General features: G+C 40.0%; 1 protein-coding gene across 1 annotated transcript; it reads left to right on the top strand.

Moving 5' to 3' along the window:
- Nucleotides 1-466: 466 nt before the first annotated feature.
- tbc1d9 (TBC1 domain family, member 9 (with GRAM domain)) lies at nt 467-25,311 on the top strand. The gene is made up of 21 exons (XM_056372215.1): nt 467-1,200; nt 7,852-7,962; nt 10,164-10,282; nt 11,049-11,277; nt 12,413-12,674; nt 13,298-13,505; nt 14,750-14,956; nt 15,054-15,218; nt 15,669-15,819; nt 18,109-18,323; nt 18,426-18,543; nt 18,774-19,059; nt 19,240-19,369; nt 19,758-19,856; nt 20,169-20,237; nt 20,557-20,797; nt 21,025-21,090; nt 21,431-21,517; nt 22,572-22,640; nt 23,123-23,226; nt 23,328-25,311. Exons 1-21 carry the CDS (start codon nt 1,080-1,082, stop codon nt 24,138-24,140), a joined length of 3,870 nt encoding a protein of 1,289 aa, XP_056228190.1. The 5' UTR covers nt 467-1,079; the 3' UTR covers nt 24,141-25,311.
- The last annotated feature ends 2,611 nt before the right edge of the window (nt 25,312-27,922 follow it).

Genomic DNA, 27,922 nt, shown 5'->3' with positions numbered 1-27,922 from the left:
GCATTGACTGTCCTGTTACAGATTTATGTTAAATTTTCACAAACTGACTGATGTACTAAACCAGGGATTCCAGCATAGGAATGGGTGAAAAGACTTGGGAAAATGTGTGTATGTGGGGGTCAATAGCGGCCCTCGGCTCATTTTTGTCCCATGGCCAGCTGCAGCACCTTAATCTGGCCCTGGTGTGATTTGAAAGACTAGAATAGAAATATATGTAAACACCTGAACATACACCTGAATGTTTCCATCACGCCATGTTTACAAACACCACCATAATGTGTGGTTATCGGCGGCTCATCAACAAGAAGTCCGGCCATGTTTGTGAACAAGACGCATCCTAACTTACTATAAAAGACGAGATTAATGTTAAAATAAAATAAAAAAAATGTTAACTAATTCATTCATTATTTCCTCGCGTGTCTCCGCCTCCTGCTCGTTGACGTCTCGCGATGGCCAGCCAGTGACGCTCGGCAGCGGAGGAGGAGGAGGAGAGGACAGCAGCGTTATTGTTGGCTTAACATCAGAGGTACCGTCTTTGTGCTTCACTACGCGGAGGGATTTCGCACCCAGGAGACCCTATAGACTATTTACTGTTCATTTTGATAATAACGCGATCTGCTCCGTGAAGTAACAACGCGAACGTGGACACTGGCTGGATCGCACCTGCAGCGGAGCATGGACAACAAAGGCTGATCCCAGCACTGCGCTGCGCTGTGCGGCAGCAAACCCCTGAGCCTGGCTGCCCACGAAACCTCGAAGAAATTGATTTTTATATAAAAACCTGTGCTGCACACAAGGGGGCTGGTGCTGCAAGACAGGGTTTGCGTGCAGGAGAATTTACTGTTTGGACCTCTTAACCGATCCGTTCCTGGCAGGTTTAATTATAGCAACACTTGCACGCGCGTCTTACTTCCAGTAGACGATATTTTTAAGTGTCGAGACATCGCTCAGGAGAATATCAGGCCCCCATCAGTGTTTTAGTAATTTAATAATCCTTTCTGAACACAACCACACCAGTTTGATGGTCGCCGACAGCAGTCCTGTGTGTTCAATGTCCCCTTAAAAAAAGCAGGAGAATTATGTGGGTCAGTCCCGAAGATGTGTTACTGGCGGGCGCATTATGGATCACCGAGAGAGCAAATCCATATTTCATCCTGCAGAAACGGAAGGGCCACGGGGATGGAGGCGGAGGACTGGCCGGTGAGTCCTGTCTTCATACTGTAACGGATCAATTCAGTTCACATCTGATCGAAAGGTGATGATCGGTTGCATTGTGACAGTTGATAGTTGATTCAGTGTCAGCACAAGATGTCAGGTGAAGTGTGTGCTGATAATGTGAGGAGGGTCACATGACCAATCAGCTGTCACGGGTGGTCTTTCACCTGAATGTGTCTGTTAGTACAGAGGGCTTTCCATTACAAATTGATTTACAGCCTGCTGGAAAAAAAAGGGCTCAACCTTTGACCAAGTGTGATGACATCAAACAAAACCACTTAGGAGGCAAAGTGCAGCAAAATTCCTCCAGAAATTTAGGTCATATGGTTAAAAAAAATTGTCTGAGGCTATTCCTGCCTGCAAGGGAAATTAGATTTCAGCCATTACAACAATACAAACACTAGCAACTGTTGTTTGAGTTGTGCAGCCGTGGAGCCTGTGAATCTATCTGACCATCAACCAGCGACATTGGCTGTTTGCTTGTTCATGCTGAATCATTCTCCTTCTTCCTTCTCTCTCTCCTCCTCCCTCTTGCTTATTGCATCCAAAATGGGTCAAACAGCAGCAGGAAGAGGAGGAGGAGGGACAGGTTTTGAAAATGACTGGCCAGGATTCACAGCTGCATGCTGTCCTGTTTTTTGGGGGGTTTTTTCTCTCAGAATTGTGAAATTTGGTTCATTCTTTGACCTGAATTCAGCTGGTTGCAGTTCATCACAAAGTCTGGCATTTTGTCAAGTTTAACAGATGAGAGGGTTAGATAAAGAAGTGTCACTTATAGTTTGGTACATGCAAATGTAAGTCGACAAGATTGTTGGTGTCCTTATTATTACATTTATAAATGAAACAGCCATGGCCTGATTACTGTCCTTTGGTGGTCTGCAAAAATGAAATGCTGGGCCCCTATATACCCTCCATTACTCCCCCTATCTCTACATATTGTACAGTAAGCCCATGGTGGCAACAAATTCACCGTGTGGTAATTTAAATAGTAAAGGCTTTACTTGAACTATCACAAATCAATTGCAACACAGTTACTCTGCGGCTTTCGGCTGGTTGTCGTCTGAAGTTGCTCATCCAGCCTTAGTTATAGCCATTCTTGCTGACATGTTTTAGCCTACATGCAGATATCAGAAATTATAGCAGTGAAAGATTATGTCTCTATCACTAATCGATCAGTGTTGAACAGCTCAGTTTCTGTTCCCTGCTGATCATTTCTCACTTTCTATCAGTCAGTGTCACTGCTCATTGAGCGTTAACTTTAACAAGAGTAAAATCTCTGCCTCAGGACGCCAGTTTGACTCAGGAGTGGGTGGATCACAGCAGTCTTCCAATTTCATGCCTCAATATAGACATACTTTACATGATGATATAGTGCAGTGGTTCCCAACCTTTTTTGCTTGTGACCCCATAATACAAAGCAATGCTTGTTTGTAAACCCTCATCATAGGCTGCATATCATGTGTCAACTATTCTCCTGTGTGTGAAGAGTGATTTTCCTCTTTTTGTTTTTTTGAGTCCTGGATAAAACTATTAAGTATTTCACAAGATAAAGCAAAACATTTTTTTGAAAAAACAAAACAAAAACATCCTTTTGTGTTTCAGAATCTTATTTTCTATTATTTGTCACCCCTGTAATTATCTGGCAACCCCATACATTCATCTCTCTACTTATTTCCCTAAAACACAATTGAAAAACCATTTGTTGACAAGATAACTAGGTGGGAATATCGGTTTTCTGAATAGTCCAGTGAACTAAAACCCAAACCTACTCTGACTGATGGAGGCATAAAATAAACATTAAGTTTCAGATTCGACATACAACATGTTGGTCATTTGACCCTCTTTGATATGAATAATTAACCATTAGACCAGCAGACGCCTTTTCTCAGCCTGTGGCGTGTTCTTGCTATGGCAACACAAAGTGTGCTAAGTGGTGCTAGGGGATGATGTCATTGTTATGTAAATGCTGATCTTGCTGACTTGTAATGTGTGCCAGTTGGCACTCAGCACCCATTGACACTGGCACTATCCACAAGCAGTTCTTCCAGCACCAAGACAGAGTGTCTTACAGAGCTTCATACATAGCTGCATATCGTCAGCTGCGTGTCTGCCATCGTGAAAACATCAGTACAATGGCTGCATGAGCAGAGGTGGACAGAGTAGAATTTATAGAAATGCTTACAGAGAGAAACTGTCAAGTGAGGAAAGGTGGAAGGATCCGATGTGCCGCTCTTTGGTTTCTCAACACATCATAAATGAAGGCTGGTTGGCCATCCATCCCTAGTTCCTCCAAAACCTCCATGTCAAACAGGACATCCTCTGTAGAGTTACATCAGTTTATTATTAACTCCAGTCAAATCATCTATCTTTATAAACTTTATAGAGGACTTTATACTTTAACTTGCTTATTGCTGTAGTTTTCCTTTAAGACTCAAAGACCTGTAAGAAAACATAAATAGAAGTTAAATGAATGAATATCATTAACGTTGTTCGTATCAGTTAAGACTATTATACAGTCAAAACATAGTTGCAAGTAGTATGCAACTGTCAGCGGTTCCCAGTCAAAGGACCAGGATCCTCTAAGGGGTTGCAAAGGGAGTCACAAAATTTTTTAAAAGATACGAATTAAGAAAAAAAAAAAAAAAAAATGTTTTCTTTAATCTTTGCTTGGATAATTTTAACCTCTGCCGGCTTCCAAAACCAGTAAAAATGACACATTTGAAGAAGGGACTTCACATCACATTGGTCGGACTGCCCTGCAACTCAGACATAGGCACCCTGTGGTGAGGGGTCCGGAGTTGACGTTGCATCAGAGGCCACAAAGATTGAAAGAACCACTGAACGATGCATAAAAATACTGGTTAACCTAACAGCTGGTAACTAGCAAATACAGGTGTGCAAGATGGGATGTTCCTCCTCAGCTGTGTGTTTAATGCCATTTGCATGAAGCTTTAATCCTGATCCCAGCTTCTAACAGTCACTCACAGTCTGATCTTATAACCGACCGTTGTACACTGCAGACACACAACTGGAGGGACATATATATCTTATGTCGTCAATGTCTTTCGGAGAGGAAGCAAAATGGAAACATGCACAACAAAAGCTGTTTTCATCAGACGATATAAATAAACTCAGAATCAGGCCATCGTGTCATGCAGCTTGACACATTGGTGCTTGTAGCATGAAATTACACAAAGATCTGAGTCAGAGTACAGCACACTATTTCACAATCTATATGGTGATTACTGTTTGTTTGTCTGGAAGTGTATCATGTCAAACAGATAGCAACCCTGTTCTTTGTAGGCCAGACAGTTATCTGGCACTTTATGACCAGTGTGTTATGTCACTCAGATGTACACCCAGAAATGGTGGAAAAGCAGTGAAAAACATATACGCGGATGCAGTGAAACGTGATGATGGTGATGATCCAGATTGTCTCAGGTTTCTGTTATCTGATACAGTATTGATTTTAAGTCTGAGGGAGATTTTCTTTTGTGTGCTCAATGCAAACATCCTACACCGGCAGCCCTCCCCCTAAGCTGTTTTTCTTTTGGCACAAAGAGGATATAAACAATAGAAAACAAGTAGCTTTTTTTCTCAAGCTGTTGGTTTGGCTTCCTATTCTTCCACTAAGTGAAAAACCAATGTTTCAGAGGAGGTGATTTGTTGTGCTCTAACAAAAGGGAGCTCTGCTTGTGTCCCTGTTTCTGAGCAGAGAGGCATCACATGATTTTATAGCTCTTGCTCTGTTTAGGAGGAGATTGCTCACTTTGAGGAGTTTTCCAGCCACCCAGAAATAATAATAATAAACGGAACAAGTACCATTACAGCTGTGTGTTGTCTTTGTTTTGCAGGTTGTGCACCTACACACACAGCGTGTGGAAGGAAATTATCTGTGTAAAAGCAGAGGTGTGAGTTGGAAGAAGCAGTCACATGGCCTTTGGTTTGACGAGCTGATGCTGCACAGGCATGTGATGTTGGGTGTTGTATGTTACGTTATATAAAGAACAAAGTTCACCTTCACTCCAGTGTTAGTGTCGCATATTAAAAGAAAAATAAAAATGTTGTCAAAACACTGTAAAAACAACTGAATATACAAAGACATGAACAAAAACTGTCTTTTTCTTCTGTCTGTTTTGGATTTCACTGGTATCAGTCTGAGAGGAGGGAAAGGGTGGGATGTTAAGTGGTCTTGCACCTTCACTGATCTCCTTCCTTGACATAACCCCCAAGTTTCCTGCATCAAACCTCAACTCCCACGTCGAGGTCCAACTAAGGTCAAAACTTGTTGATTTTCAGGAATTTTTACCACAAAACTGCAAGAAAGAGCAGTGGATTCTCACATTTGCTGTATCACTTATGTTCCTCATCGCTACGTTGTGTGGGTGAAATGCTAACAGGGTAACACGTTACAGCCTTCCCTGAGGTCAATGTGTGAGCAACTATTGCACTTTTTGGTTAGGGACTGTTTTTTAACCTTGTGATTTTCTTTTGTCAAAGAGGAAGTTGTCTTCCCACACTCAACAGTTGTTGTATAAGTGAATATTTTTGTAGCTTATTCATGTTTGCAGAGTAGTCCTCATGACATTGTTCTGACACAACAGGAAGACCATAACATTTGGCCCATGAACCACCATCTAACTATGTCAATATTACTGACATCTATCAGATCTGTCGGTTAATTATGGCTTTAAGCTTTAAAGCACTGAGAGATACTGATAAGGAGGAAAATAAGAAGGAAAATGGAAGATATATCGGTCAAGGAAGAGAGGGATTGACATGAGGAAATAGAGTAGAAGGCAGCTAAGGACTCTTAACTGTAGTCCGAATGATGGAAGGGCAGTGAGTCAAAGTAACACAGATGTACTTCTCGTGTTATTTCTGTCTTTCCTCAGACTAAGAAACAAGAAAACTGTTCAATTTCCCTCGCTTGTCTTGTCTTCTCTCTCCCTCTCCCCCCTCCTCCCCCTCATCTCTCTCTCTCTGTGTGTGACTCATACTGTGTTTGCCCTGATGAGCTGCTGAACAAAAATAACCTGTCTCTCACGGCAGTTGAACGTATAACTCCTCTGAACAAGGGGAGAATATTCACATCTACCAACAGTCACACAGTTGCTTGGAAAAATAGTATCAAAATTGCTATATTGCCGACGGCATAGTCATTAATAAAGGGTTCTTGCTATAATCCACCAAATCTGCAATTGTAATGGTTAATAACACAGTGTGTGTAGCCTGTTGAATGTTTTTCCTTTCCCATATGACATTTGCAGAGTTTATAATTATTATGATTATTATTCATCTTAAAACTTGCATTATTTAGATGCATATTTTTACTTGCTAGCCAATTTACGCTTTGTGGGGACACGAGAGAGATGTTAACGAGAGAATAATCAAAAGCAGAGCAGCAGTGGTCAAGATATCCTGACTTTTAGTTTTGTAGTATGGGCCAGTCACCAAAAACAGTGGATCCTACATTTCCTGTGATGCAGACAGTAGCACCCACTTCTTTAAACTCTACTCCTATGGTTTGTAAGGAAGGCTTTCGTTAAAAAAACAAACAAAAAAAAAACATGGTTTCTGAGCCCAAACTGAGATAACTCCAATGGCATCTCCTGGATTATTTTCTCAGACTAGACACAGCTCCTACAGATCTACAGAAGACATTATACAAGTGTTTTCTCATGCTGAGTGGTTTGCTCCCTCTCTCTTTGAGGGGGAGTTCCCCTTTTAAAGAGCATTAGAAGTTCAAAAGACAAAGCTGGAGCAGGGTAAATACAAAACAAAGACATTTTGTACAACCTTGCAAAGCAAATAGGTTCATACTAAAGGGTTACAGTTGATCTTTAAAGTATTAAGTGATTTACTCACCATGAATAAGTCCATTAGTTTCAACTCAAACGCTTTATGCAGGGTGACTTATTTCTTAGAAAGCGTTACTGGTCTGAAACATAAAGCTGCAATGTATCTGGTGTCGATGCATGACAAACTAATTTTTCTATTGCGTTACATATGGCCTCATTCATTGTAGCTGATGCAAACAACCATCATTTTCTATACTGAGAAACACTGACATCTCTTAAACCTTTAGATGCATCATTACATTAGCCCATTCATCCTTTTTTCTCTGGTGACTTTTACCGTTTATCACCTTCTCAGCCTGTTTTAGTTTCACGCTCGTGGTTGTCTGTCTATGTTTATTGTCCGGCTTAAAATGTCAAAATCACATTTTGTTATCAAGTCCACAAACACAAAACTACCATAGTAGCAATCTAACCCAGAGTCATATATATTGTATGCAGATCATGCCTAACAGGTCTAACCAATAAACAAATGCATTTAATGTAAAGCACTGACATTCAAGTCTCAGGATGTTTTTCATACACTCAAATCTTAAACCACAAGACCTCATGTGTTTCCCCTTTGCTGAGGCACAACAAAACCATCTGAAAGTTAATGCCCTTCATTTGTCATGCCTCTCACATGGTCGTTGTCTGTAAGGGCTGTTGTTTCACAGCTGAACAAATGTATAAGTTTAATGTGTGTCCGTGGAAAGACTGACTGAAGACTGAAGTTTACTGGTGTGTTTCCTATTGTTTGCTTCTCAGAATTTAATAATAGTTTTCTTGGTTCTTATAGGGTTGCTGGTTGGGACCTTGGATGTCGTCCTGGATTCAAGTGCTCGAATGGCTCCATATAGGATCCTCTACCAGACACCTGACTCTTTAGTTTACTGGATCATTGCTCATGGTATGTGAATTTTAACTCCTGGATCAAAAGTGCAGGTATTTGGAGGAAACAAAGCCACTAACCTCAGGTGTACTTGAATTTAAACGGTTGATTTACACCACTTTAGGTGATTTTATCAGCTCATAATACCTCTGTACCCCCTGCACATCCCTCCCCCCAGTCTCCACACAACACATGATGTTCTAACATCCTGCCTTTTCCCATGTTAGCTGCCGAATGCCAAGCATTACATCATGCCCCGGTGGTTTTAAAGAGCAGGATTACGGGAACGGGTGCCGAAAGCGCTGCTCAAACATGAGTGGATGTGATGTTTCAGCTAATCATTTGATGAAGTTTCAGTACGATTTCTTGTCATCTGCTGGTGTTTTCCTTTACTTGTTGTCTCCAGTTTTTATGTGTAAGAGTTCTTGGTACAGTCTGTGGCAGTAAATCATGCAAATTAGCAGGTACACTCTAAACTGATTGGAAGCTGCGCTCTTTTTTTCACCATCGCTTGTATTGTGCCATTCATATGAAATTATCCCATCTATTTATTAGGAAAAGCTGTGATACTCCCAACCATTATTTCCATTATCGATTAATCAGATATACAGTCCAAGACCTCAGAGGTATTCAGTTTACTATCAAAGAAAACCAGTCAATTATCACATTCGAGAGGCTGGAATCATTCAGTCTGGGGCATATCTGCTTACAAAAAAACAACCCGATTCACATTCACTGATTATCAGAATTGTTGCTGATTCATTTCAGTCTGACTTATCAGTAAGTCGACTAATTTCAGCTCTATCCAAAACATTTAGGTGAAAAATAACTAAGCAGGTGCTCTGCATTAGGTCATCCTGAAAATAGAATAACAGTTCAGATCTGCTGCTTCAAGTGCAGACTAAAAAGAGAAGAATCTGAGGCACATTTGAAGACATAAATAAATTAAAAAGCCATTATTGGAGGCCTGTTTCTTGTTCTTTTCTGCCGTTGTACTGCTTCAATCTTGTCTGTGATACATTTTGGTATGAACTCCTACACATTTACAGTGGTACGCTAGAGTATTTTTTGCAAAGAAATGAAAGAGTATGAGGCTTTATAAGATTCTGGTATTAGAAAGGGAAGGTTCACACTGCTGTAATTTAATTGAATGAAGACACGACTCTAATGAAACGCAAGAAAATATGAATTTGTTTAAGGGAATATGTGTAACCATGAATTTAATTCAGCAGTCCCCTAGTAAATGCACAAATAAAAAAGAGTAATATTTGTGTTCCCGATCTGAAATGGAGGCCTGCTAAAGACTAGCCTGGCTTTGAAATGGCATTGGCTCCCCTCTTCGCCTCTCTCCCCACCCCTCCCGGTTCTTAATTCTGCAACCCAGAGATAGCAGGAGAGTGAAGCAGTCTGGCAGACGTGGCTAATGCAGTGTATGTGCACTCACTGAAGGGCTGTTTGCAGCACTGTTGAGGGATAATGGTCCACAATGGCAGCCATTATGGCAATGAATTTCTCCTATGGCAACAAAAAAATCTATTTTAGCCTTACTGACAGTAGCAAGATGGTCATCGTAGATTTGCTGTGCAAACATAAAACAGAAGATATGCATTTCATTTTACTCTTTGTTCTTGACATACGACTTGAAGTGATCCTTTTGTCATCATTAGCTTGAACCTTGGTGCTGTCCTGCAGCTGAAGAGGAACTCCCAGCTCACTCTGTTGTTCTGTTTTAGGGCTGCAACTAATTCTGCCAATGATTCTCTCGCTTAATTGATCATTTATCTGGCCTTTACGTGTCAGAATAGGGAAATCTGCCTGTCTTCATATTGCTTATTTTCTCTGATCTAAAGCTTAAATTCCAAAGATATTCAATTTGCTATCATAGAAAACAAATACCAATAAATATTCACCTTTGAAAAGCTGAAACCAGTGACATTTATTTGCTTAAAAAATGACTTAAAAGAAAAATCAATCATCAAAATTGTTGCTGATCAGTTTTCTGTCAGTCTACTAATTGACTAATTGTTTCAGGTTTAATCTGCTTCTCACAATTCAAGGGTTTTAATATAACAATATTTGAATATTCCATTTGTTGTTGCATTAAGGGACTTGTGGTGTCATGGCACAATAGTCATCGTTTCTGAAACATTAGACCTCTGTGCTCCTACTGTGAACTCACTGCCTGAGTGCTCTGACTTCCCCTCCTCCCTCCTCTGCAGGAACCTCCCGGAAAGAGATCACAGAGCACTGGGAGTGGCTGGAGCATAACCTGCTGCAGACACTCTCCATCTTTGAGAACGAGAATGATATTACCACCTTTGTCAAAGGAAAGGTCCAGGTAACTAAAACTTTCATGTTTGGACTTCTAGTTCTCCAAGTCATTATTGTACAAAAAACAAACTGAAGGCAAATCAACTATCTTCCCTCTGTACTGAGAGCTTCTAACAAATTTAATTTAACAGAGTCACATTTCAATCCAACAGACATCTATGTCCATTATTGCCAGGTAAACACAGAGAGCAGAACAAGTATTATACAGTAAATAAACATGAATACATCATCCATCACCCAGGCAGATGATTAATAGTCAGTCAGCTTCCAGACTGGACCAATCACAGCAGTACTGATGAATGTTGCCCAGTCGTATAAAAGTTTCAGTGGTATGCTTTAGCTCAGCTTTTAGCTGAGTTTAATGTGTGCCCTAACATCCTCCAGCAAGCATTTATGAGAGGATGGTGCAGTCTTTTTTTTTTTTTTTTTGTGAAGTCAATAGTTTGTCAAGCAAGCAGAGCAGAGAAGGCCGCAGCTGCAGCTTGGATCTTTCATTTCTGGACCACACTGAAAATGGCCTTCAGAGGGTCAGGTTTAAGAACTGTTCCACATATATTAAACATCGGCATCCAAAAATCCTCGAGCAGCTGATCTTTATCTATAAACAATTCAGATCCACTCCTGTTTTGCCAAATAACTGCTGGTTTATCAGAGCATATGAAGTACTCTAAACTGTATGAGCCCATGCCTGATCTGATGCTTCTTACTTAACAATCCCTGTTTTTCACGTCTCCGCTCATTACGTCATTCTTTTGCTTTGCATCTCGCTGCAGGGCATCATCGCAGAGTACAACAAGAACCACGATGTCAAAGAGGATGACGACACAGACAAGTTCAAAGAGGCCAGCGCTAAGTTTCGTAAGCTGTTTGGGATGCCAGAGGAGGAGAAGCTGGTCAACTATTATTCCTGCAGCTACTGGAAAGGCAAGGTGCCCCGGCAGGGATGGCTCTACCTCAGCATCAACCACCTCTGCTTCTACTCCTACTTACTGGGAAAAGAAGGTTGGATGTTGACCATTTTTATATCCACAGGAAACAGTTTATATGTCTATCCTTATCTTTATACATTACCTATGCTGATATTTGCTTTTATTAATATTTCCAATAAAAATGGGTGGTTTCATACAATAATTGCACAGGAAATGATATATAAGATCTTATAAGCACATACAGTGTATATGGTTGATTGTTTGGTATTTTCCCCGCAGTATTTTATTTATCGCTCCTATCAGGCATTTAGGTAAAGGATCTGCAGGCATTCATCATATTTCTCAAGTTTATCGGGATTTGAACCTTAACTTTAACTTGAAAACTGTCTCCCAGCCACGTAAAACTGACAAACTTGTGAGTTTGGAGCACAAACTTGAACTTAAAACATAACAAAATACATTAAACATTTATCCATCCTAAATCTCATTACTCAAACCCACGTAAACCAATGTACAGATAACCATGACAACAAACCTGCTGCCAACATTTTCATTATCTCTTTGGCAATCCTGCCACTAGGATAAGATTAAAAGTTAAAATATGAAGATTATCAGGCACAGAGCCACAGAGCCGCCACCAACCAGCACTGATTTTGTGTCTAGGAAATATTTTTTAAATGATAAAATTCAGGTATGAAGTCACAAAATATTAGATTATGCTTCTCAAGCAGAACTCCTCCTAGTCTGTCTTGCCCAAATATTGTCATCTATAGGTCTGCTGGTCTCTTCTTTCTTTCGCATCATTAGTTTAATTCTTGGATTTTGAGTTTCTGTTGTATATTGTCATATTAGTTTATTGTTTTGTCTGTATGCCTATATTAATGATTACTTCAAATAGATTGAAATATTGACTGTCCTCCAAGTGTTTATTAAAGGGATATCTGTAGAAAACTGTATGTACTCAAGACTATGATTATATATTATAGTGCAGTAGGCCATTACACCTCTCTTTACTGAATGCCTGAGCCGCATATCAGAACCACAGGGCCTAAACTGCATCGTACACCATCCATATTCTTGTATGCTTCTTAAGGTGAAGTCTTTTGCAAGTCTTCAGCCATATCCTGAAGGCTATCTGAGTGCATTGATCTTCTCTTTTTAATGTATACTGATATATCAATCTTAATGTCTCTCTCTTTCTCTATCAGCCAAACTGGTGGTGCGTTGGGCAGATATGACCCAGCTGGAGAAGAGCGCCACCCTCCTGCTGCCTGATGTGATTAAGGTGAGCACCCGCACCAACGAGCACGTCTTCTCTGTCTTCCTCAACATCAACGAGACGTTCAAACTGGCCGAGCAGCTGGCCAACATCGCCATGCGTCAGCTCCTGGATAACAAAGGCTTCGAACAGGACCGCTCACTGCCCAAGCTCAAGAAGAAGTCACCCAAGAAAGTGTCGGCACTCAAGAGGTAAGGACGGACTGATGCAGAGTGGGAACACTTATGTTCATCAATAATAAATGCAGTTTATACATGTTTACGATATTTATTGATTGAACATTAATGTGTTATGGTTGGTAAAGTAGTTGGTTATCCAGATTCATCAGGACGGAGGGTGATAGTCTAAAACTGTGTTGCATAAGTTGTATAACACCTATGTGTGAGGAAATAAAAGGGTGTTGTATTTTTGAACTCTAGTAGATGTCTGTGAGATCTCAATGACCTCAAGCATGTAAGCATGACTTTATTTCACTGCAGTTTTTTTTTATATTCATCAATTTGCTGCTTTGGGATGGTTTTTCTCTTGTAAGGCTTCATTATATCTGCACAGACAATGAAATGTCTGTGTAGAGTCATCCAAATTGTATAACATCAGGATATGAAACTTCTGTGTCTATTGAACTGTAATTTAATTGTACTGGTCAGGTCTTACATTGCATTAAAGTAATGTAAATTCATTTTTGAGATATCACCTTTTTGCTTTCTAACCATTATAACGATGTTAATGCATCTATGACTGCGACTATTTCAGCCTCGAGCTGTGACGTTATATATTTACAAAAGTCATCTAATAGGACTCTGCGTCCTTTTAGGGATCTGGATGCGAGAGCGAAGAGTGAACGTTACCGGGCGCTCTTCCGTCTGCCCAAAGATGAAAAACTGGACGGACACACAGACTGCACCTTGTGGACCCCCTTTAACAAGATGCACATCCTGGGACAGATGTTTGTTTCCACCAACTACATCTGCTTCACCAGCAAGGAAGAGACGCTGTGTAGTCTCATCATCCCCCTGCGTGAGGTGAGTCAGCCTTTTTAAATATGTCTCTTTGTTTATTGGCATTTTACTTTTGGAAAAAGTATTTTACTTGCAGCACTGTTATCAAAACAGCAGTCAGTCACTAGTAGCTGAAGTAAATCATGAAGACATATGAATGTGTTTGATAGTGTTGTGTGGTAGGGGGTTGACACTGCCTATCTGCTCTAGAAAGAGAGACACACACACACACATAAACACACACCATGCAGCATTGCCTGTCATGCTGCATCACATTCATCCATTTTTGTTTGCTTTGTGTTGCGCCAGCTATTTGAAAATTCATTGCTTAGTTATTCCTCAATTCTCGTTTTTAAATTAAATAGTTTCATATTAGGAGATTTTCTAAATCATGTTGAACTGTTAAAACTTAAAAGTCAGTACCACTTTCTGATAAGACACCATTTATATAAAGGCTTTTTAAGTGGTAATTAATGACTTTAGGTTAATAAATCCTTTAATAATTCTTTACAGATAAGTTATAAGATATACCAACAAATTCTGGGTTGCCAGGTAGTGGAAAGTCCTCCTCCAGAAGGTAAGTTTTCAAAAGGTCTTCCTAATGAATAAGATTGCTAAAAAGAAAAAAAGACAAAAGTGTCATGGTGGAGGAAGATTTTCCACAACCTGGCAACCCAAATGTTGTTCTTAATAATGGCTTAAACTGATTTATAAAGCATTTGTAAATAAGTAATAAAGCCAATAATTTCAGGTTATAAACCCTTTATAAATGGGCTCTTACAGTATTAGAAAATGGTACAGTAATGTTATAGTTATTATAAACTGTAATGTGAGAATAGTGTGTAAAAGGATGAGTAGGAAACATCAGCAGTGCCATCTGATCACATTTGTATATGCACAGGTACATTATGTTAATTTTGTGAAGGAATTGAGTCATTTCATTAAGTGTCAGGGGAAAAGTGTGGATCGCACACCATATTAGTTTCCTCTTTTACCCTTCAAACTAAATGGGTCATGAAAAAAGCAAGCTAACGTTAGCTTTGTCAGTTGGTTCAATTAGCTATACTACAGTTAGCTTTAATTTAGTTATTTGTCAATCTTCACTTAGTGAGTATGATATTGGAACTTATAAACAGCAACAACAACCAACACCTATTATACAGTCCTATTATCTTATTACAGACACATTCGGTTTCCATGGTTATGGCTGCTTGTCATTGTTTATTTCATGGCGAATGAGATTGTGAATGTTCCCTGACGTCTTCCAGGTGACCATCGTGGAGAAAGCAGACAGCTCCAACGTGCTGCCCAGCCCACTCTCCATCAGTACCAAGAACCGCATGACCTTTCTATTTGCAAACCTGAAGGACAGAGACTTCCTTGTGCAGAGGATCTCTGACTTTCTGCAGCAGACCACCTCCAAGATCTGCCTGGAGAGGGAACTTACTGGCAGCCTTAACAGCTCAGATGATGAGGTAGGAAAGGAAACCTACATTTTAATATACTGTATATATATATATAGACTATATACATGGTCTGGAGAAATAACTTGATGGCATGTGTCCCCTCCAGGTGTACTCCCAGCAAGGATCCCTGCTTTCTAGCAGCCCACAGCACAGTCTGGGTTCAGAGGGTGAGCGAACATTTAACCTCAATGACAGCAGTGTGCCCACAGCTACACAAGCCCTCATGACCATGTACCGCCGGCGTTCGCCTGAGGAGTTCAACCCCAAGCTGGTGAGTTCAATTACACTTTGTCAAATACAATCAAAAGCATTTAATTTTGTTAAGTATGGCACAGCACAGAGTAATGCCTTATCTAATACTACTCTGATCTGATAATAGATTCTGTTTCCGTTAAAGCTATTCCTAGTCGTGGATAATGAATTATTAAGACGGACTTTTTTGTCTTGACCTTGAATTGCTGTTAGCAGCAAATTGGAAAGATGTTTTTTTCTGTAAGACTTAAAGACTTAACCCTGTACCTCTTGTAATCCTCAATTCAATGGGACTTTGACTCTGTATTATAGAATATTACAGTATTCGTGTGGAGTGTGCAAAAATGAAATATTGAAACTGCATGTCAGTGATTTAAGTCCAGACTGCTGGTTAACAGCATAACAGAAGCTTACTGTAATTGTACTTGAGTTACAGCCTCTCATGAAATTGTTTCCCCTCTTTGCTCAGGCGAAGGAGTTCATGAAGGAGCAGGCGTGGAAGAACCACTTTACCGAGTACGGACAGGGAGTGTGTATGTACCGCACTGAGAAGACGAAGGAGCTGGTCCTCAAGGGGATTCCTGAGAGCATGAGAGGGGAGCTCTGGCTGCTTTTCTCTGGTGAGGAAATGTTCAGGGAGGGGAGGCCTCTAACAAACATGGGCTCAGCACACTCTGAGCATACAGTACTGCATTTGATTCAGTGATGCACTGTACCGAGTGAGACCACACCTTGCTTACTGCAGCTTACACTTGATCACATGATACATATTTTCTGCAGGTGTAATTTATCTACAGACGTCCTGTTGACAAACGTGCGATGCAAGAACAACCAGTGTGCAACTGAATACTCAGAAATATAGCTCAGAAATGTGTAGTTACATGTATTATTTCCTCCAATATAAGCTCTTCTTGTGTAAGACTGTAGAAAACACATGATAAAGACATATTCACCACTTTATTAATGGCACAGTGTTGCTAACGATTTGGATTATTCAAGAGTGAAATTGTTTTTCAAACGCTGGCTTGAGTCTAGGTCGCCCTCAGGCAAGATCTGCAAATGGCTCTTGTCAGATTCAACTATTTTTAGACTTCTGAGGTCCCACAGTATGCAGTATTTCACAAGAAAATGCAAGAAATTAGAGAAGAGTCCAATACATCTGAGTACAATCATCTGTGCCTGCCTCATATTTTAGTGACTCTTTTAGAGGGTGACAGCACCCAGGTTAGGAGCCAAGAGCAGATTTATAGACGGTACCCCAAAGATCTATACAATGCAGTTTATTTGCAATGTAATGTTATTATACTTAACTTCAAACATTAATGTACAGGGTGTCTATGCACAAAGTTTTTTAAAACAACTAAAAAAGGTTGTGTTCAGTCAGTTATATCAGGGCACATTTCCATGTGCACAATAATGTCACAAGTGGAAATGCTCAGAGAAAATCTGGGCATGCTCTAACATAAACAGAGAAGTCCGTAATGATCCTGCTGACATGACAGAATTTATTTTGATTATCCAGAAGAAATGAGGAGAAATTTGGAGATTTTCATGAAGCAAAAGTAAATGAACTCACTTGGTCCTCCGTGTGAATCAGCTCATGCTAATATATACACATATAAATGCATCATGTTCCATGACTGCTTGAACATTAGCTGAATGGAAAATGTGTGTCAACTATTCAAAGCACCACTGGCTTTCACTCTGTTACAACATGCTACATATTCAGGTATGCACAGGCTCCACACTTCCCCGTTTACAAGCACAGTCATGTGTTACGCACCAGCAGCAGCTTTTACTCATCCTCACCTGAGCAGAGCCGGGTTACAAACAGCTCCTCCCGCTCTCCTGTGACCCACGTCTGGCTCTCTCTGCTTGTTGTCATAGCTGCATTGTGTTGACACACTCTGTCACACTCACCTACTCACCTTCTTCTGAAACGAGGCCATCTCTAATAGGAAATATATTTACAAAGCAATTTACAACATTCAGGTGTTGCCTAATTGGTGTCTCCTGTCAGCGCAAAGGGTGTAAAAACTAGTTTGGTGAGCTTCTGTACTGGAGTGTGTTCCAATAAGCACGTGTACTATATGTGTGTGGATAATTGTGCTCAGTAAAACCTGGAGCAGAGACTAATGTAAAAAGGCCTCTGATAACCTGCTAAACCTGCACACAGACCTGTAAGGCATTTGAAAACCAAATACCAGTGTAATTCAAGTTACAGCCCATTTACTACTGTCTATTGTATGTTTACAGTCATTTTGCTTTTTTTTTTTACCTTTGTAACACTTATTATTTTAAGATGCAAACTTAATAGTTTTAAAGTAAGCTCAAAGTCAGAGCTCCGATGATTGAATTTAGAAGACATTAACGTGACAATAAGGATTGTAAAGGCAACTGTTTAGGGAGGTGGAGTGTCTACACTGACACATACATTTCAAAATACACAGTAAAATAATAATAAAACTAAAAGTTAGATCGAATCAGTTTAAGGTTTTGTGTTTGAATTGATTGGTTTCGTATTTTATCGCACCGTGAAACAAGCATCCATTCAAGGCAGAAAACAAACCATTAAGAAATGTGCAACTTAACTGACGGGTGATACAGAAACTATTGTATCACAGTTTAGATGCTATGATGGTTATGTAACCTTTTGGAATATGCCATAAAGTGTATATTGCCTTTTTGTTTGTTCTTGTACTTCAGCTGCTGTGACACTTGAATTTCCTTTTGCCTGGGAACAATAAAGTTTCTCTTATCTTATACTTTGTGGTTTAAATATTATATCAAACCTTTGCATGTAATGGACCTCATCACAGACATTGTTACCATAGATTTTGTGGGTTTTGGAGGAGATTTTACGCAGAAGCTACTTTCAACCTTTTAATTCTCAATGTGTTTTTTCACAGGGGCAATCAACGAGATGGCCACTCACCCTGGATACTACGAAGACCTGGTGGAGAAGTCGATGGGCAAGTACAACCTGGCAACAGAGGAGATCGAGAGGGACCTGCACCGCTCTCTGCCCGAGCACCCGGCCTTTCAGAATGAGATGGGCATCGCTGCCCTCCGCAGGGTCCTTACCGCCTATGCATTCAGAAATCCCAACATTGGATACTGTCAGGTACACGTTCTGTTGTTTGCGTTTCCACATGAGCTGGCAGAAACCTGCCAGTGCTTGACAATACTTGATATTTATGTTCTTCTCTCTACCTCAACTCCACAGGCCATGAACATTGTGACATCTGTGCTGCTGCTCTACGCCAAAGAAGAAGAGGCTTTTTGGCTGCTCGTGGCGCTCTGTGAGAGGATGCTGCCCGACTACTACAACACTCGAGTTGTCGGTCAGTATGTGCGTTTTCTTCTGTATTCATGTGCGTTTGTTTGATTCACATTCAAATGTATGGTTCTGTTACATTTAAATACATGTATGTGCTCTTTTCTGTAGTGTTTTCGCTTTTATAGTATTTATTTTCATAACGCCCTCTTTATGCTGCCTTCTTGGCCCAGGGTGGTCCTGGGAAAAAAAAGTTTTATTCTCACTGAGACATTAACATCTACCCCTCTTCCCCAGGAGCCCTGGTCGATCAGGGCGTGTTCGAGGAACTCGCGCGGGAGTACGTCCCACAGCTGTACGACTGCATGCAGGACCTCGGGGTCATCTCCACAATTTCTCTCTCCTGGTTCCTCACCCTCTTCCTGTCTGTCATGCCGTTCGAGAGTGCAGTAGTGGTGGTGGACTGCTTCTTCTATGATGGCATCAAGGTCATCTTTCAGTTGGCGCTCTCTGTGCTGCACGCCAACATCCACCAGCTGCTGGGCTGCAAGGACGACGGCGAAGCTATGACCGTACTGGGCAGGTAAGGAGAGGCAGAGGGCGCTTTATTTGGTTTGTCAAGTCTAGGATATTCCTCCTGTAACTTAACATCCTAAAACTATTTCACCATTTATGAGATAATTTCTTCCGCGATCACAACAGATGTCTTGATAATTTTGGTACTATACTGCCTCTTCCCTGACTAATTGTTTGTGTACTGTAGGTACTTGGACAGTGTGACCAATAAAGACAGCACTTTACCTCCCATCCCCCACCTGCACTCCTTACTAACAGACAATGGAGAGCCCCATCCTGAGGTTGACATCTTCAAACTGGTCCGCAGCTCCTACGAGGTATTTAACACTGATGCTGTACAAATCTCATATTTAGTTCAACATGTTAGTTGGATTTGTTAAAGACAGTTTTATGATTATGAGTGTGTGACTCTTTGTTTGTCTCTTCGTTCATCTGTTCATTTGTTGAACATTTGTTTCTCAAGGAAGCTGTGGCGTTAGAGCTTTGGATGAAGTGCAGTATGGTTTCAGTTTATATGATTTGAACTTGAATTTAATTTAATTTAACTTTGAATGTATCCCATTGACAAACCCAGCTGCCTCAGAGCCTCACAATCGTACAGTTGTCTCCAGCCGTCCTCATTATTTTCACTTTGATAACCGTCTTTCAGTTACAGCAGAGTTAGACTGATCCGTGTCTCCGTTTCTACTTCTCCTTTCACATCAGAAATTTGGCTCGATCCGTGCAGATGTGATTGAGCAGATGCGTTTCAAACAGAGACTGAGGGTCATCCAAACCATTGAAGATACAACTAAACGCAACGTGGTAAGGACGTATAAATGTATATGGAATTAGTCAGTCAGTCAGTCAGTCAGTCAGTCAGTCAGTCAGTCAGTCAGTCAGTCTCAACTGCATTTTCTGGAAAACTCTTGCTCAACTCTGTCGTGCAAATAGCAGAACAATAAACAGGCAACACGCCAACTCTGTAAGTCTCTTAGTTCTGCAGGTCAAATTAGATTTGAACTTAGAAGCAAAAAGAACCACATTCAGGTCATTATTTGTTACTCTGCTCTTTACACTTAATGTTATTTTCTAATGCCTTGTATTTTTACTTCATGTAATTCTATTTTGTCGCAGGTCAGAACTATTGTAACAGAGACCGCCTTCAGTATTGATGAGCTGGAGGAGCTCTACGTGCTCTTCAAGGTGAGGTATAGTTCACACATTTATGTTGTGGGACTAAAACAACCTTTTCACCTTTTTGTGTTCCTCCACCTGGCACAGTTTTCATAATGATTCAGATTATTCAAGAGTGAAATTGTTTTTCAGACACACTGTCAAAGCCTCTTTTGTACTTCACAAACATGACAGAATGTGACTATGCTAATAGTTGTTGTTTACTAGTCAAGCCCCATCGATCTTTTAATTCAAACTCAGCAAGAAGCAGCTTGTGTTCTTTTATAGCTCTTTTTTTCATTTTCACATTCAGTCTCATTCAGTTTTAACCCTGTCCTCCTCTCTGCAGGCGGAGCACCTGACCAGCTGCTACTGGGGCGGCAGCAGCAACCCCACAGAGCGTCATGACCCCAGCCTGCCCTACCTGGAGCAGTACCGCATCGACATGGAGCAGTTTAAGGGTCTGTTCAACCTGCTGTTCCCCTGGGCCAACGGAGCCCACTCAGACCCTCTGGCCGTGCGCTTCTTCCGTCTCCTTGACCAAAACGGAGATGCCCTCATCAACTTCAGGGAGTTCATCAGCGGCCTGGGTAAGTCCAGAAAGAGTGTGTGTGTGTGTGTATGTGTGTGTGTGTGTGTGTGTGTGTGTGTGTGTGTCCTTGGGAATATTCTTTGGAAGTAATGGCTCATAATGTACTGACTGTTCAGTTGACAAATGGGTGTTTTACGCTGTGATGACTTTAATTTAAATATGATGAATCATATTTGGAAACAGTTCAGATATGTTCCGTCTCTAAAGCTTGTTGTTATGTTGTAGGCGTTTTGTGTCACGGGGACTTAACCGAGAAGCTGAAGCTCCTCTACAAGATGCACGTTTTACCCGGTGAGTGCGCATCGATGCAGTTCAGTGACCTTGGAGGGTCATCTTTAGGGAACCACAGAAAGTGTTTCGTTTCAGTGGGGCAGGATTATTAGCTGAACAGAAAAGAGGTGACTCAATGGAAAGTTTCGGTGAGAGAGAAAATGCTACGCTTTGTGCTCCTTGTCTCACGTCACTGGGTAAATAACTTTCTCAGGTCTCCCTTTGTCAGCATGTTTTTTATGAGAGAACTGACAAAAATTAAAACCTTCAACTATTCACTGTGTCAGGTCTTAACCTCAGGTCTTTGGTAATTGTTCACATTATGTTTTTATAATCCGAATTGAATATTCTTTTCTCCTAGAAATCACTCATGAACAGGAGGAGCCTGACTCTGCCTTTGAAGCCACTCAGTACTTCTTTGAGGAAATTATTTCAGAAACGTCAGTCGGTAAGGACCTAAGATAAACTTCTTTTTTTTCCCCTTTTGTTGTGGTGAACAAATTTGTATTAACATCCTTTTCATATACACACTGTGGAGGTGAAGCACAATTATGTAATAAAACCATATACCCGAATTCTTCAACCCCTCTACTTGTCATGGTGACATTTCATAACCATCGTAGCCCACACACACACACACACACACACACACACACACACACACACACACACACACCTCATTAACAACAGAAGTCCGCATACATTTGACATCAACTACTGTATTTTATTTAGGTCATTCTCAGGAGTAGAATATCACAATTACATCTCACACTGCACAGTTTCAATATGTTTGAGGGAACTCATCCTTGGTTTTCTCATCACACACTGTTTTTATTCTCTACTCTTACTTGACCACTGCCAGATGTCCACTCATTTGTTAGTGCAGTTTTTGCCTGTGTGGAAGGCAAACGTTGACATTCACAGTGTAGAGGACTTGAGATTGTCCTGACAAGGTTTGCATGACTGTAATCTGTTGTTGTGGTTGTGGGCACGATATGTGATTTGCAGGGGGAAAGTGTGGTTGTATTAACCTTGAAACCACAGACATTGCATGCAGCCTGTATTGTGCGCAGTGACAGTCATGAAAGCACAAGCACAATAACAACACAAGTTAAATTATGTATGTGAGGCAGGGGCCTGCAGGAGGATCCTGTGTTGAATATGCAGAGGAGAGAGAAACGGCTTCAAACGCCCTCGTTGATCTGACAGCTGCTGTTTTAGATAATTAAACCTGTGCAGTGATCAAATGTGATACCCGAGACAGAGTGGTAGTTTTCCTATGCATGTGTTTCATTAACATTAGGGGGGACTGATGATAGTGTGATATATTACGTTGGGCGGTAAACCTTAAGTATGTATGGAGTATGTAATTTGTGTATATATGCAGTATAATCTGCTTTTCTTCATGATATAGAAATTTATAATCGAAACAATCTTTTTACAGAAAATGTGCATATTAATTGAACAGATGTTGATCTCGGTCACCCTCTGTCTTCCCTTAGGTCATGACTCAAAGTGCAGAAGTGAGAAGGATGATGGTTTTGTCAGAGTTACATTTAAGACTGAAAAAGGTAAGAAACAAAAAGTATGTACAGCTCTAATACAATAGACGATATAGTCCTGCTCACTTAAGATGAGCAACTAGATATTTGAGCTAATTGATAAATGCTGACTGAACATAACTGAATGTAGGTGTTATCATCCATCAAAGTATACAGTATATGTATACAGTATATTCCCATTATAGTATTAATAATGATAATGATAATAATGATAATAATATTATGCTATCATCTTATAGCAAAGTACTTATTTTGAAAAACAGCCCAAGATTTCTATTCACCATTGAAAAGGAAAAAAAAAAATGTTTCAGTCTTAGAATTATTTGTATGACATTTATATAATTATATTATATAATAGATCATTTATTTAATTGCTGACAAGACACAGGCAGACATTGGTGACACGGTTATAGTGTTTTTATTAAAAAAAAAAAAAACATAATTTAACCTTGTGACTAAAATACATAACACATTCTTTCTACATATTACAGTGAAGAAACTGAACACTCCTGATTACCGCCATTACCTGAAACTGTGGAACCAGGAGACCAAACCCAAACTGGAAAACACAAAAGACCTCCCCAGGCTGAATCAGGTGAGATGTCACCCTCTCTACTGAATCGTATGGACAGTATGTGTCTAAGAAACTCAGTGTTCAAGAGAAGAGTATAACTGACGTTATCCTCTTTCCTTCAGAGCCAGTTCATCGAGCTTTGTAAGACCCTCTACAGCATGTTCAGTGAGGATGTTGCAGAACAGGAGCTCTATCATGCCACAGCCACAGTCACCAGTTTGCTGCTGGAAATGGGAGAAGTCGGAAAGCTCTTCTCATACTCCTCTATTAGGAAGGACCACAACATGGAGGGTAAATCAGAGCCAAGCATTTGTATGAGAGACACCACAGATCCCAAAAGCACCCAGGAGTCTGGGTCTGATGACGTGTTCCAGCAGGGGGACCAGGGAGACGCTTTTGTCCATGCAGGTCTGGAGAACAAGCCGAGCCCCTGTGAGGAGGGGAAAGGGGACGAAGCGAGCGAGCAGCTGCCACCTATGCAAGACATCAAGCTGGAGGACTCGTCCCCCAAAGACACTGGCACATCCTCTGCCATGCTCATCTCGGATGATGAAACCAAAGATGACACGTCAATGTCATCTTACTCGGTGCTCAGCGCGGGCTCCCATGAGCTGGATGAAAAGCTGCAGTGCGAGGACATTGCAGACGACACGGTGCTTGTGCGCAGTGAGAACGGTGGCAACGATGAAAGAAATAACCAGCCTCATGGCGGTGGTCCCCTCGACAGAGGGCTGCCTCACAGCACTAGCATTGACAAAGACTGGGCCATCACGTTTGAGCAGTTCCTGGCCTCTGTGCTCACCGAGCAGGCCCTGGTGCATTATTTTGAGAAGCCAGTGGAGGTAGCAGCTCGTATAACTAATGCCAAGAATGTGCGTAAAGTTGGGCGCCCCCTGCTTTCAACAAGTGACTATGAGATCTCATTATCTGGCTGAAGTCTCACAGGAGATTTCACACAAAGACTTTTGCTGTTTTAAAAGGGAAACACGATTATCAGTCGGTGGTGTAAAAATGTCTCGGTGAGTTTTAGAGGAGAATGAAGGTAAAAGTAAAATGTATGTGTATGATAGTTGAATGAATGTGACCAAAAATTGCTCTTAGCAATGTATTTTACCAGATGTGAAAGACTTTTATTATAACAATCACTAGATTCTGTCCAGCTAAGAGGGAACAGGACGTTGATATTAAGGTTTGCTCAGATGAAATCAGTGTGTACATGTAGTAGCTGTACTTTATAAGACATTATGCATAGGTGTTATCTATGTAATCTCTAGTACTCTTAGGCTATGTAGCTGTAAATGTCCACAGATACAGTCCAGGTCTAAACTGGGATGTTGATAGTCTACAGTACGTACGATCACCTAACATTATATCTGGTCAAACTATTGCTCCTTTACTTTATGATTCCATTTGCTGCTAATCAAGACTTTTTTTTCCTCTCATTTTAATGACAGTATGGAAAAATACAAAACAAAGCTGTGAAAATTCAATCATAGAGTGAATTTTCATGTTTCATGTTATCGTGTAAGCTCTCTTCAGCTCCACATCACTTTAATGCAATGTGTCACTTTGGTAGAAACTGTTCTCTTTTTCACACACGTACCTACGACTTCCTGGATATTCACTTCCCAAAATAATGTTCGCTATAATTGCTCCAGTTTATTTTCTAATAATTATAACAATGATGGAAACAGCACAAAAAATGACACAACCACAATTTTGTCAAAAAACCCATAGGAAGGTATGTGTTCTCAGTGAAGATGATTACACTAAGAAAATGCTGTTGATTGAAGAGGCTGCACTTTTCTTTATGTTTACAATAATGTGATCCACTAACATGTGTTCGCTTGCCTTTTGCCTGACTACTGTTGTCTTCACTCCTAACTAAAATGTTCCCCCTTTTCCTTTTTGTTTTTTTAAAACATGTTTTTACCGTTTTGCTCTGTAAATTTTTTTTTTTTTTTTTTTTTACTTTGCTGTTTACAAATTTTTGTGAATATGTTTTATTTTAAATATGTCCAGGTGTTATCTCTCTGGACTCTGATGCATTGTGTATCACTCCATCTAATTAAATTTACAGTTTGATTGATTCAATGCTGCACAGTCCATTGCCTCAGGCCTTATTTATTGACCTTATCAGATTCAGTGCCACTATAAACAAGGGCGGAGCAGAGCGTTGCTGCCATCTGGTGGAAAATCTTTTAGGCTACCGATCCCCATTTCTTAAAGACATGCGTTTTAGCCACAATGAAATATGATTTTACAGAAACTAGTATAATCATTTGTACTTTTTCAGCTAGTTTTAAACTGTATGTTATTTAATTAAAACTAAATCACAGTTTGTAGTTTATGCTTATTGTTTAGATTTAGATTCTAGCCTGAGAATTAATCAAATATACCTGGATTCACAGCTTTTGGAGGTAGAGCTTAGCTGTCTAGTGTGAATCTAGTATGTTCACTCAAGTACTGTACTCAGGTACAATTTTCACATACTTGTACTTGACTATTTCTACCTCATGTTACTTTATAATTATAATCCACTGCATTTGAGAGGGAAATATTGTCCAATACATGTATTTGACATTTAAATTAGTAGTTACATTTCAGATTAAGATTTTATATGAAACACATGAACAGCTTATGAAATACAACTACTGTACAGTAGTTTAACATGTCTCCACATCTATCTGCTTGCTTTTATATATATATATGTATATATATATATAGAATATTGGCATAAAATATTACACTGACAAAGGCCATTCTGCTGCATAAATATTTAAGTTTATTTCAAAACATTTTGCTGATAATACCTCAGTTCTTAGATAAGATTTTGAATTATTACTTCTTAAGTAAAGGATCTGATTACTTCTTTCTACTTCTTCCTTGGAGGCAACTGTATTTAACCTCAGTTGGTTACAAAGCCTCTGTTTCTCCCTCTCTGTGAACCAAACACACTGGGGTTGTGGCTCAGGTTGACCAATCACAGCTCAGTGAGCTCATTCACAACAGGACTCTCAGCAGATTAAACAGAGGCATCCCCTCTCAGATGCATGGAAAACTAGCAATGATTAATCAGTCAGGAACAATGTGAGTTAAACAAGGATTAATGAAATATTACTCACATCTCTCATCTCACACCCTGCTTTCCAGAAATCCTCATCTTTCAGCTCAAATCAAAGAGTCTGTTGTTTGTAATGAAACTCTTGTCAGTTTTGACCATGACATTATCTCATAACAACATGACAATATTAAGAAAAAGTCACTCATCTAATTTTTACTTAATTGACTGATGTGGCTCCATGATAACGCCAATGCTGCTGCCTGCTAAGTCGTGTAAGTCCTGCCACCCTGGTAAACTGTGTGGAGTATCATGGCATCTTTATCCTTGCCTATCTCTTTGTAGACACATTATAATAGTTATAGTAATAATAATAATAATCATAATAATAATAATAGCAGAAACATCCCTCTAATGCCATAGAATCCTCCAACAAAGTAAAGAATAAGCAGTAATACATTTATGAGAATATTAGTATATAATTAGATATAAATGAAAATAAATCATGGGACACTGAGGAGCTCTGGAGCTACTTCATTCGTGCTTTAATTTTGTCTAGCACAAAATCCATTTTGTTTATTATTGTCATTAAAAAATGAGAGATATATATAGAGATATAGACAAATAACAAGATACACCTAGATAAACTAATTCAGTCTAAGTAACATCTGCAATAAATCCTACCTTCACACAGGTTATACTGAGAGGTGTTTCTAATATTTCATCCACATTGCTTGTATCAAACAGACAGCTATTAGAAGTGACTGCCAGTACAATTCAACAGCACCACAAACGGTTGAATCTGTTACAGTCGAATCAAAATGTCTAAAACATTCTCTAAATATTTCGGGACTGTTGCATTACACTACATTAGTTTTAGCTAGGTACTTTACAAAGTGTATTTAGGATTGAGGGCAAATTTCCACGTTACATTTCTTCTTCTCTTTTTCTTCTTCTCAAAGTAAAATTTTCCCATAATCCCCGCAAAGTATAACATTAGATTTAGGGCAAGATATTATGAAATAGGCACCAGAACAGCCAAACTGCTGAGAGGCCAAACATGGTGTGATGCAAAGTTCTTATCTGCTCCATAATGACCTTTGGTCACCAGCTCACGTCACAACTCTCCCACCTTTATTCCCCTCCCAAATCTGTTTGCACTTTCACAAACATGCAAAAAGTGTCGGACTGTGACCATTCATTAGAAACGATAAATGAACAATAGTATATAAGTGGGATTATATGAACATATGGGCACTTACTGCATGATACAACAACTCTACTGCAAAAGTGAAAGGGCAATGTGAGGTTTGGCTGTAAAGTCTGACATAACAGACTGTCAGCTCCAACCACTTTCCCTGTCATTCACACACCTGCTCTGTCATTGGCTCAGAGCAAATGCAAGCCTCCCATTCATCTGACTGATAGTGTTTTATCATGACTGTTGTCAAGCGCAGACACTTGGTCTAATCAAGTAAATAATTACTTAATATTAGGTCAGTGGCAGACAGAAAAATGTGCTGATATTTCTAAAGTCTGCTTAATGTACTGAATGTGAATGTGAATATTGATATAGTGTTGATTATATTTGAAGACAAGAAAAGGACATTTAGAAATATTAATAATAGTTTATAGACACTTTTGGAAATATTCCAC

The sequence above is a fragment of the Seriola aureovittata genome, chromosome 3, assembly GCF_021018895.1.
Source record: "Seriola aureovittata isolate HTS-2021-v1 ecotype China chromosome 3, ASM2101889v1, whole genome shotgun sequence".
NCBI classification, from domain to species: domain Eukaryota; kingdom Metazoa; phylum Chordata; class Actinopteri; order Carangiformes; family Carangidae; genus Seriola; species Seriola aureovittata.
The sequence above is the reverse complement of the archived record's forward strand: the minus strand, read 5'-3'. Positions and strand labels throughout refer to the sequence as shown.